Source organism: Anas platyrhynchos, chromosome 3 (assembly GCF_047663525.1).
Source record: "Anas platyrhynchos isolate ZD024472 breed Pekin duck chromosome 3, IASCAAS_PekinDuck_T2T, whole genome shotgun sequence".
Taxonomy (NCBI): Eukaryota; Metazoa; Chordata; class Aves; order Anseriformes; family Anatidae; genus Anas; species Anas platyrhynchos.
In genome coordinates this window covers 31,691,427-31,702,618 of record NC_092589.1, presented here as the reverse complement: position 1 = coordinate 31,702,618, position 11,192 = coordinate 31,691,427, and the positions used below count along the sequence as shown (strand labels likewise).

The 11,192-nt window shown below is 40.5% G+C and overlaps 1 protein-coding gene across 1 annotated transcript; it reads right to left on the bottom strand.

Annotated features, from left to right (window-relative positions):
• Positions 1-627: 627 nt before the first annotated feature.
• On the bottom strand, positions 628-9,877 carry SCCPDH (saccharopine dehydrogenase (putative)). The gene is made up of 12 exons (XM_038176765.2): positions 9,572-9,877; positions 9,330-9,442; positions 8,753-8,833; positions 8,090-8,219; positions 6,545-6,594; positions 5,883-6,013; positions 5,257-5,374; positions 3,994-4,113; positions 3,835-3,891; positions 3,204-3,315; positions 2,594-2,675; positions 628-2,126 (listed from the first exon to the last, which is right to left on the bottom strand). Exons 1-12 carry the CDS (start codon positions 9,783-9,785, stop codon positions 2,021-2,023), a joined length of 1,314 nt encoding a protein of 437 aa, XP_038032693.2. The 5' UTR covers positions 9,786-9,877; the 3' UTR covers positions 628-2,020.
• Between the last annotated feature and the right edge of the window lie 1,315 nt (positions 9,878-11,192).

Here is an 11,192-nt window from a genome sequence, read left to right as displayed (position 1 = left end):
CCTCTTACGCTGGCCTAATCCTTAGCCTACAGAACCATAATGCATTTTTAGTATAACCGTTGTGGGGATGCAGATCCAAGTTTTAATTCTCAGAATAAGAGACATTAATTATAAAGCAAGTGTAGTTCTCCTGATCTTGGTATTTGTTTCCTGAAATTGAAGAACTAAACTGTCTATCAACAAAGGTATGAGATGCTTACAGGCTATACATTTCTAAAACCCGCTGCTTAATTTCTGGTTATCCCGTAGCAGGATGATTGGTGGTTATCTCAAGGACAAAAGATGCTGTAAAATCACAAGATCTCTTTTGTGCATACATGAAAAATTCATTGCCACTTAGTTAAAGGTAGCTGTGAAGTAAGCTGTGGTTTGTGCCCAGTCTTACGCCCTCAGATGTTGGTGCAATTCATCTGGCCTGGAGGAAGAGCAGAGCTGCCTTCCCAAGCACATCCTTCCTGTTGTGATGCATGTTATTCTCCTTGGCAAAAGAACATAAAATTATGACACTAATTTTAGTTTTTGAGGCTGTGGTTTATTCTAGCCTCCCCTTTTATTCAGTTACTGCTGTAGTTAAACCCGTGAGACCTTCAGGTATTCTTTGCTGTTTAAGTAAAAAAAATGACATGGTTGTTCAGCCCAACTCATTTATTTTATTATGTTTTAGCAGGAAGATAATTTGCAGGTACTGCGTCTTTTTACAGAGAGACAATCACAGATGATAAGTGATTTTGGAAAACAACTTGAGTCAACCATTTACAAGCTGAAAAGTGATGTTGCTCTTATAGTTAAGAAGAAGCGGGAATACACAGCACATAGCAAATCTTGAGGATTCCCTCCAAGGAAGGCATCGAAGTGCAAAGTGAGTTTTCAGTTTGTCTGTAAGTTCTATCACAAGCATTTTATATACACCATAGTTTAAAGCTAATGTTATACCCATTCCCTCAGCTTTGTTTATGATATCAGCCTCTAAAAATCACTCATTACAAATCTGTTTCACACTAAGACAAGAAATGAAGTTTTTCAGAAATACTATGTTCATCTGTAGCAATGCTCTGATCTCAGCAAGCTGTAACAGTGGGAAAAAAAGCTGTTATATTACTAAATGCAGATGTATTAGAAAAAAAAATTGTTTGCTAGATATATTATCATTCAACCACAGAGACACCTGAAAGGTAACTTAATATTTACAAACAAATACGGCATTTGTTTCAACAGTTTAGAAGTAGTTTAACTTCCTACAGTTACTATACTGACAAGGCTGCTACATAGTCACTTTGTAAATGCATTGTTTTTGACACTGCTTTGTGTACTGCACGTATTATACTAGAATGACTTGTTCTCAGTTGAAAGGATGAAATGGCAACTGGTCTTCAGCTAGCTCTATATTACAACATGGGTTTTCTCTTTTTTAGTATGCCTCGCTACAGGCAAGCTGGTAAGACTGAAAGTCAACACTATGTGTCTACTTAAGTACAGTCAACTGATCTTCATAATAACCCACCAAAAGGACAAAACTACTCCTTAAACCTTAAGAAAAAAAAGACTACTCGGATTTGACTATGGGTACTAAGCCTTTAAAAATAAGAACACCAAAAGGTAACCATGCCTATCCCAAACAGGCATGAGGAATAACTAGTGGTTTTGTCTGCTAAGGCACTTGGTATCCAGGGCCTGCCTGCTTCAAATAGTTGCGGTGAGAAGGTTGTGGTTAATTGCAGATTGAATTATGTAGTAACTTAAAATTTAGGCTGCTGTTCTCCTACTTAAGGTGAAAGAGATTAAACAATGTTCTAGAACTAGTACCCAATAAATTACTGATTTAATACATTCATGAATTAAAATCAGTATCCTGTGTGTTTTTTTTTCACTATAGCATATGTTATTATACTTTTTAGCTTATTTTTTCTGCTGTAAACAACAGCACAATGAAACTTTTTTATGCTCAGGCTTCTACAGCCAAATGAACTTTATTGGAATTAGACACAGGTAAGATGTTAGTTCATACAGTTATGTCTTGATGTCAGACTTCAGGCTGGCTAATGACAGAGAACTCAACACCACGACTGTTGAGGCGCTCAATCAGCTTTGTTTTAGAGAAAGCAGCTCCTGGAGAATACACACCACCTCTGTTAACAAGAATTGAAAGAGAAAAACATTAGTGGTACAGTGACCAAATACTGTCTTTATCTGAAGTCAAAAATATGTTTCCCTGGCTAGGAAAGAAAAAGCCACTTTGTGCCAGATGGAGCATGTGAGCAAGCTGGTTACATTTAGAGGCTCATTTCTGCGTGTAGCAAACTCAATGGAAATTTTCCATAGCTGAAAATATAGATACTGGTGCAGTGGATACTGCAAAAACATAACTAAAACCTGTAATTACATCCTTTCAAGTTGAAAGGCAGATGAAGAGTAAGTGACTTTACCATGATAAACTATCTCCCTTGCATAACCAGGATCATGTTTAATAGCACTGCCATTTGAGTGAGGTAAGAGTGCAATCGACAGGGTTATAGAGAATCTGTATTTTCAAAGAGAAACATGCATACAATAGCTGTAATGGAAATCAATATGTTCTGCATAGGAAAATACTCACTGTTTAGGCAGGTAAGCTGTATCTTCCAGAAGAGCTAAGGCTGCTTGAACCATTGCAATTGGAGTTGCAACATAGCCTGGTTCTGATGAAAACCAAACATACAGGGTGTTGAAACACAAAATTCCCATTTCTAATTTTAATCTTTTTTACGTCATACTGAAGAATAATCAAACAAAAAGCTATCTCCACTTTTTTTTTTTTGAAGCAGTTATCATCCTAAATAGATAAAAGTCCTTAAGAACTAAGGTGAACAGAGATCTGCCTCAAATATAAGCCTATAACCACACAACAACTGTGAGTTATCACCGCTAAGTGACAACAAGCTCTTCACTATAGCAAGAGCTTTGCTTATCTGTGCTTAAAAGACTTTTTGATGTGATGCTGTCAGTATCTGGCTACATATATTGTTATTTAAAGTAGCAACAGTTCATTAACTCCCTTCTGAATGTACATTCTTGCTGTCTCCAAAACTGTTCAAAAAGCAGGTTACAATGCATGCTGGTACGTAAGATAATAGTCTGTAAAGGCTGCGGGTTTAGTAGATGGTAGTGGAACCATAACCGTGTATCAGGGTAGGAAATGTGATGCAGTTAGCTGCTAACATACGTACCCGGTCCTTTCACTTGAGTGCAAATCTTTACATTTGGTTTGCCGTTCGCTGGATTCTGCCCCTCACTGTAACCCTCGCCAAAAAAGGTCATTGTGAAGGAGGTTTCATCCATCTGTAGTGTACAAGACATGAAGCGTGGTCACCAAAACAGTAACTCACTTCTTTAAACAAACAGAAGTAGTAAATGCAAGTGTTACGCCAAATGCTGTGATACATCTAAACATGAAAGCAGTAATTCTGAGTCATTGCTAAAAAGGTACAATCCCAGTTACATAATCATTTAACTTTACTGGAACAGTTAGTTACAGCCCTAAAGTCCAATTACTCTTTCATTGCGTTTGGGCTTGAGTTTTTGCTACTTGATCTATCATCACTCTTGACATCTATGTTGTGAGCCATTCATGTGAATACATCACACCTAGAACTATGATCCACTTTTTCTTGTATCAGTTCCACATACTTTTAATGACTTAATAACAGAAGGCATCATTACTTAAATATTCACAGGTATACGCAGTGTGCATTTAAAAATTATTTATTTCTTGGAGACTAAGTGGTAGACCACAGCTTACTATTCTACCATTACCCCAACAAACTTCTTCAATAACTAGAATGGAAAGCAGTCAGTTACCTGTTTCTGGGTTGGTCCTTTCTTTGTGAAACGTCCAGCAGAGAAAAATTCCGGATACTATATAATGAGAGGGAAAAGGAAAACAACACAAACAACTCACATTAACGTAAAGTAAAAAAGCCTCCAAGCACTTAATTCTTTTGTGTTTTGAACACTTACTTTTGTCAGAAGTTTTCTTCCAAAGCTAAATTTCACAAGAAGAAGAAATAAAATGCCCGCAATCATCAGCTTCACAACAGAGCTAAGACCACCTATATTCACATAAGCACCATACTGTACCTAAGACAAAAACATATTTTCAGTGGTAGAATTTACATCAAGGTTTTCTCGTAGATTCATTTTTAAAAATGCAGGATGCAAGTTTTTAATACAACATAGAGCTATTCGCAGTAGACTTTAAACAGCTGAGTTCTAAACAACTCCTTGAATAACACTTGACTTTATAATTCATTATGAGAAAGCAATGTAACTACAGAATGGAGATGGAAAGAGTATGGTAAACAACAGTGGAAAACTTAAAAGTTGTTTTCTGGTATTTGATTTCAGGCTTCTTTCCCAAGATAATCCTTTCCTTCTTGCTGTGTTTTAATTTAAGAGAAACCAAGGCCTTGCATTACAATTCCGGAATAGCAACAACAAAACCTTCTCATTAATAGTTCCAAGTATATTTTTAGAGCACTGTCTCCTTCAACCCTAACTGATGCCAGCGATTCTGCACAGCTGTTATATGAACTGTTAGTGCTGGTCTCGTCTCAGGGAACCATGGAAAACAAGAACTATATATCCTTCTCACCACCAACACACTTCATGTTGCCTTCGCTCTGTACCCCAAAGACTGAAGCATAAAAGAAGTTTCCTAATAAAAATGAGCAGCATATAATTTATCTATGACAAAAGTTTAGTACATGATACCAACCTGTCTATTGTTACATAGACTACATTTATGATGCCTTTAAAATCTTTGTCGATGTAACAAAAAAGCCTCTGCACAGGTACAAAACTAAACACCTTTACAGTTTCCTAAAAGCATGAAGCCCACTTTTCAAACACTTCTGTAACCCAAAGCCAAACTCAAAAATTTCTTACAAACACATACCCAGAAATCAGACAGCATAAAAACCCTACAAAAGACTCTCAGAACTATTCTTTCTAGCAGCAGAAAGCAAGCTCATCAGGCAGGATATCACACAGTATGAAACAGGTCTGGGCATGCAGAAGAACCTGGACCACATAAGGTCAAGCAGCTTCCAAAAGATAATCAAGAGAACAAGCCTCTTTCTTTACACAAGCAAAAGCTCATTATTATTTATATAACTGCAGAAACCCTGGAACATAGAACTACATAAAGAACTATTATTACATATAGGAGGGATTTGCTGCAAATTAAAATAAAGACATACTACACTAGTAGCAGTGACTTACTGGTGTTTCCTGCAGCTGTGTGTGCAAATAGCGCTGAGACCGTTTCACGACAGAAACATCAGATCCCATAAATGGAATAGCATACTGTTTGAATTCCTGACTGTAGAATACAAATCCTCTGCAAATGGAAAAAACATTCACAAAAAAAACCACATTCAAAACTTCATGCAAACAAAGAAATCGATCATAGCAGTGCTATCAATACTGTCTTTCTTTCAAGCATTTTTATGACATTATCTCTTTTCACTGAAACTAATTCAATGATTCAAATTTATCCTTGGCTCAACTTGAAATTCCATGAACTATGGTCAGGATAAATATGATAATCAAAATAATATTCTAATATTTGTTTTTTCCATTCTACATTCATCACTTCTGAAATAAAAGTTTGCCGTGCCACTAAGTCTTTTAGAACACACTAACTGAGAGACATGGTAAATGCTAACGTTATTTTTCAGTGAAGTATGAACATATCTTCAATTTTACCAGACAAGTGTGTGTATGTGTAGATTTTCCTGAAGTCTTAAATGCATATTTTTAGCATTTAATAATATGCTAACATTCTATAAAAATAAATCCTGGAACTGTTAGAAAACAGCTTGTTTCACATTTTAAGCTTTTTATACCTTCTCTTAAGTTTTGCACCAACTACAGGAACAGGGGCATATCCTATCTTTTTTCGAAGCTTCTTCAGGTTGTCTTGATCTGCGAGGCCATAAACAGCAGACTTCCAAGTCCCATCATGTATACAAGCACCCTGGTAAAATACCATGAAACAATAATTAATGCAGTTAAGGCTTTAAATATTATTTTAACGATGACTTCGGAATTATTACATTACAAAATTATTACACAAAGGTATTTTGATTACATGCACTATCAAGTATCTCAAAACAACCCCAATGAATAGCAACAAAAATATAGCCAAAATATTAGGATTACTGGCAACACGCTTACATATCCACTACAGTTTGTGTACGAGTGCTTACCACATCTCTGTGCAAATCAACTGCAAAACCTAAATATTTCTTGAAACTGCTTAATACAACAAATTTTCTGTCAGCCCATGCAAGCAAACCTTACAAAAGGGTAAGTATCCTTAGCGTACTTTTTAATTAGCTTCTAAAGAATAAAATATTATATTATATAATATATATTAGCTTCTAAAGAATACAGACTCATTGTGAAGGAACTGGCACAGCTTGTTCCGCATTAACGTAACAACAGTTACTCAAACTGGCTACGCTGATGTCATCACAAGTTCCCATGATGGTATAAAGCAACTAACCTCAGGTCCAGATTTCACATTCAGGAAACTTTCGACAGCAGTTAAGGTACCTTGAAAAGAGGAGAAAACATTAATTACTTGGGATATATACTCAGGTTAGTTCACATAGCCAGAGGACACTCTGGCAGCCTCAAATGGCAGATTACTGACATCGCTAGCGGACAGGACAGAGACACATCTTTATCTCAAAGTAAACTAAGATTAAGATCTGGAGCTTTTTTTGTTAGCAAGTAATAATTTCATACACAAAGTACTTCAGTAACGGTCATTAAACTTATCTTGAGTCATTAAATGCTACAGTTGTTCTATCTAGTTAATAAGATCATGTAAATAATAAATCAAAAGAGAAAAAGAATATTAAAAGCCATATTTAGATTTCCCTAAAGTTTTGAGATAAAGGACAACATCGGCTGTGAAACATAGATGAATTAAGAGAGCTTGGTAGCTCTTATTACAAAAAAAAAAAAATAAATTAAAAAAAAAGAGCAGAAACACTCAACATATTCTAAAACAAAGTTTGCTTAGTTGTGGTGAACAGCAAAAGAAAACAACTCCAAATTCCGCTTTGTTTTACTTTGCTCAGTTCCTTCTGAGCTTATAAACTGTTCCTGTAAGGGCAGATTTAAACATAATGAGCAACTGGATAGACAGGTGATAATACCAGAAAGTCAAAATAGGAAGAGATAAAAGACATCTTTATTCAAAACAAGTATCTGACATCAAATTATAAGCTTATGAACAACCAGATACTCATTTTCATGCCTCTCCTTCTCTCTCTCTAATCAGATCCTTTTATAGATTTAGTTTTATTAAACTGAAAGTTGATGACATGTTCCAATATCAAGCATGTAATAGCAATTTTAATAGAATATTAGAGGCAAAACATTTGGATTCTCTTACTGGCCCTTCCAGTTACAAAGTCAGAATTGATGAACAAAGTACCCTCGTGTGGGATTAGGATCAAGAACTCCTTGCAGAGAATTAAATCATTTTACATCTTTTCTCAAATATTTATATATTTATTTATATTTATATATTCTCTGAGTTACTGCCCAGCTGCTCTTGACATAAAAGGCACTGTAAGACACTACTGTCTGTACAACAGCTGCTCAGTACTGGAGGTGGAGAAACAAAACCTATGAAACCTGATCATCCACTGATTTGCAGTCCCTTCCCTACAGCCATCCTGTCCCCACTGTCTCTTCCGTACAATACTCTCACTGCACAAGAGAAGTATGCTGCAGCTTGCCCACGGATGCCCACACACTGGCTGAGCAGTCCACTTGCAACAAACAAACCTCTCAGTGAGCAGCATCACCTTGAATCTCACCTCTATCTGAACACCAATTTGCTTGAATCTAATGGAACGTGATTTAGATTTTCTTTTGCATCTGTCTACCAGATTTGGTTGAAATTAGTTAGCTGGTAAAGGCAGACAAAAAGACAAATTGAAGAAAGCTTGCCACAAGCATTTGTTTTAGGAAACCAGATGAAAAGCATAATCTGTGTGTCTTTTTCAGCATAAAGTCATGTTAAGAAAGTCACCTTTCAACTTGTCTCTGGTGTACAGTACTCCCATATCAGCTGGTATAGAGTCAAAGCCACAGCTTCCAATGACATACACTCCCTTCTCAGCGGCTTTTTCATTGTATTTCAGGTACATTCCTTCCAGAAACTAAAACACAATCAGAACAGATATTTTAGGCAGATACCATATTTGACAATATCCAGTATTGACCATCAGTGCTTTATTCTCAAATCACAGCAGCCTACATACTTCAAATTAGTTATATTTATATCATTATATACATTATATTTATTATATAAATTATTTATATACATCTTTAAGACAGATGTGCATCATTTGTCTTTTATGGTATGAAAATGTCACAGCAGTTGGGGAAAAAAAAAAAAAAAAAAGAAAAAGTGATCTATCCAAAATTCCTACCTGGAATCACAACTGAGACATAAAGAGAATTTAAAAATGTTGGATTTCCAGAAAGAACCTGGGGGGCTCTTGTCTAAGAGTGAGAAAACTATACAAATACTACACGTTGACACATCCTAAAGTTAATGCATCTTCAAACTGCACATCAGGAGGCAGAACTTGTCTGCACGTTCAAAAACGCTAGCAGAAACATAAAACTTCCTAACCAAATACTTTAAGAGAGCCTTAAGGTAAGGTAGCATTTTTCAGATGTCACGTACCTGGGGCTCTCCACTGATGTCAATGCAGCTCGCACCGTTTTCAACACAAGCTTTCACGACGGGCTCTCCAAAAAATCTATACTGTAGAAGGAAACAAACAGCACACGTAACAAAATAACCCCCCCACACAACTCACCCAACCTGCTTCATCTACTGTGTATCTACCAGATAAGGAAGCGCTTAATAGCTATTGATTTTTCGAAGTGGGGCAAATGCAATAGTCTTGCCTTCTGGGGGGAGGTTAGGGCCGGCGCAGCAGAGCAAACTTCATCACTGATAAAGGAGATTGCTGCACAAACCACTCCACCGTACCTCTCTCCAGAGATAAGATCGCCAAAGCTGGTTTAATATCTTCTTATCTCAATGTATGCTTTTTGCATTTGCACTACCTGCATATTCTCTGCTTAACTAACTCCGCAGGCCCTGCCATTATCTAACTTCCAGCTCGCGTACTTTGATCTGCTCTCAACGAGCCCGAACCATCGTCGGCCAGGGCCTCGGCACAGAGCTCCGCGGGGTTTCTCTTCCAAACCTTTTTAAAAAAAGGGGCGAGGAGACGCGGCGGGGGAGCACTCACCGGGCCCACGCAGTTGAGCACCAGCCGCGTCTGCCTCGCCATGGCGGCCAGCGAGCCCGGGTCGCCCACATCGCACAGCAGCACGCCGACCTCCGGCCCCAGCGCCGCCTTCCCTGCGCACCGGAGAGGCCGTCACCGCCGGCACCGCGGCCCCGGGACCCCCCCCGAGCCCCTCGGCTGCTCCCAGCGGAGGAGCCGCCGCCGCCCGCCCCCAGCCCCCGGCCCCAAGCCGCGGCGCGTACCCAGCCTCTCGGCCGCCTGCTCCAGCACCTCCTGCAGCTTGGTGCGGCTCCGCCCGGCCACGGCCCAGCGCAGGGCGCCGCGCAGCTCCCCGCTGCTGGCCGCCCGCGCCACCTCCTCCACCACGAACTGCCCGGTGAAGCCGCTGGCGCCGAACACCACCAGCTCGTACGGACGCTGCTCCCCCGCCCCGCCGCTGCTGCCGCCCGCCGCCATGTCGAGGGCAGCGCCCGAGCCCCAGCCCCAGCCGCCGCTCTGCGGGGCCGCTCCGCGCCTGGCAGCGGCCGGCACCGCCTGGCGCCGCCCCCGCCCCGCCCGCTGGGCGGCCGTTAGGGCCGGTACCCAACCCGCGCGGGCTGAGGGGGCGAGGGGCGTTCGGTGCCGTGGTGGCCCCCTCGGGGGTGGGGGGAGTGGAAGCGCAGCGGGGTGCGGCTGAGGAGGCTTAGGGACCAGCGGGTTAAGCAGAGATGGCTGTGGAGAGGCTGCTCTCTCCTTACCAGCATGGCACTGCTATGAGTGATCACTATCTGTCAGTTCAGGTCGCGAGGATGGACTAGGGGCTGCTACTAATCGAAAAGAAAACCTTAAATCCCCGCCAGTAAAATAAAATGCTCAGTTGTGGCGGCGGTGACCCTGCAGAAACGTGGTGAAAGGCAACACTGGCAACAGCCCAGCACAGCGAGCACAGCCAGATTTTCAGTGCTTCCCACGGCCAGGCTGCTTGCCTGCATCCCAGAGGCTCCCAGGCAGGGCTGCCATACCTGAACCACCACTGATGGATGCCTGTCGAGCCTGTTTTTAAACCTCTAGTGACAGCAGCTTTCACAACTCTCCTCAGGCAGTATCCTCTGGCACTGTCGTCCTTACTGCTGGAGACTCAAGGCTAGATTGCCACATGATGCAGGTTCAGCTCTGTACTCTTTCTCCTCTTCCTAGAGTACATTGACGAAAGATTGGGTTCCCAAGGAATATATAGGAAAACAAACGAACGAACAAACACCAACAACAACACCGCAAAGCTGGAAATTTTCTTGTATCTCTTCAGCGTTCACAAGACTAAAGAACACCAATTCTTTTTAATCGTTCCTCACAGGTCATTTCACACATCCATCTTTCCTGTAGTTTTCTGAATCTCCCCTAGCTGGTTTACATTTTTCTTGAAATTTGGGTCCACTGCTAAGTCTCATATTCACTTTACCAATGCTAAATCGATTGGAAAGGTTATGGGATGTGCCAGAATTGATCCCTGTCTCTACATGCCCAAACATCTGTCTTTTTTGTGGAAGTGTCCCACTGCTGATGCACATTCAGCTCATGATCTGTACTGCCTCACAGGCTCTTTCAGATCACCACTGCCTAGCCCATCTTCTCCCATCTCGGATGGGAAGATTGATATCCTTCCTGAACACATTTTAAACGTGCCATCTCCAGAGCCATGTGAGATCCTCACCTCCTAGCTCAACTCCTTGAGTTGTGCTGATGCAATTATTTGTAGGCCTACACTATCAGCTGTGTCAGTGAAACAACTCAGTAACAAAAAACAAAGAGTGGGGGAGGGAAGGACAAAGACAGGTTTTGTTCTTTTTTAATTTTGTTGATATGATTTACAGAGCAACCCTGCAA

Excerpts from the sequence above, each read along its gene's own strand:
- SCCPDH (XM_038176765.2), bottom strand. The coding sequence starts at position 9,785 with ATGGCGGCGGGCGGCAGCAGCGGCGGGGCGGGGGAGCAGCGTCCGTAC. Across the intron at positions 8,220-8,752 it reads ACATCAGTGGAGAGCCCCAG|TTTCTGGAAGGAATGTACCT; the intron begins GTACGTGACATC and ends ATTGTGTTTTAG. Across the intron at positions 6,595-8,089 it reads CACCAGAGACAAGTTGAAAG|GTACCTTAACTGCTGTCGAA; the intron begins GTGACTTTCTTA and ends CCTCTTTTCAAG.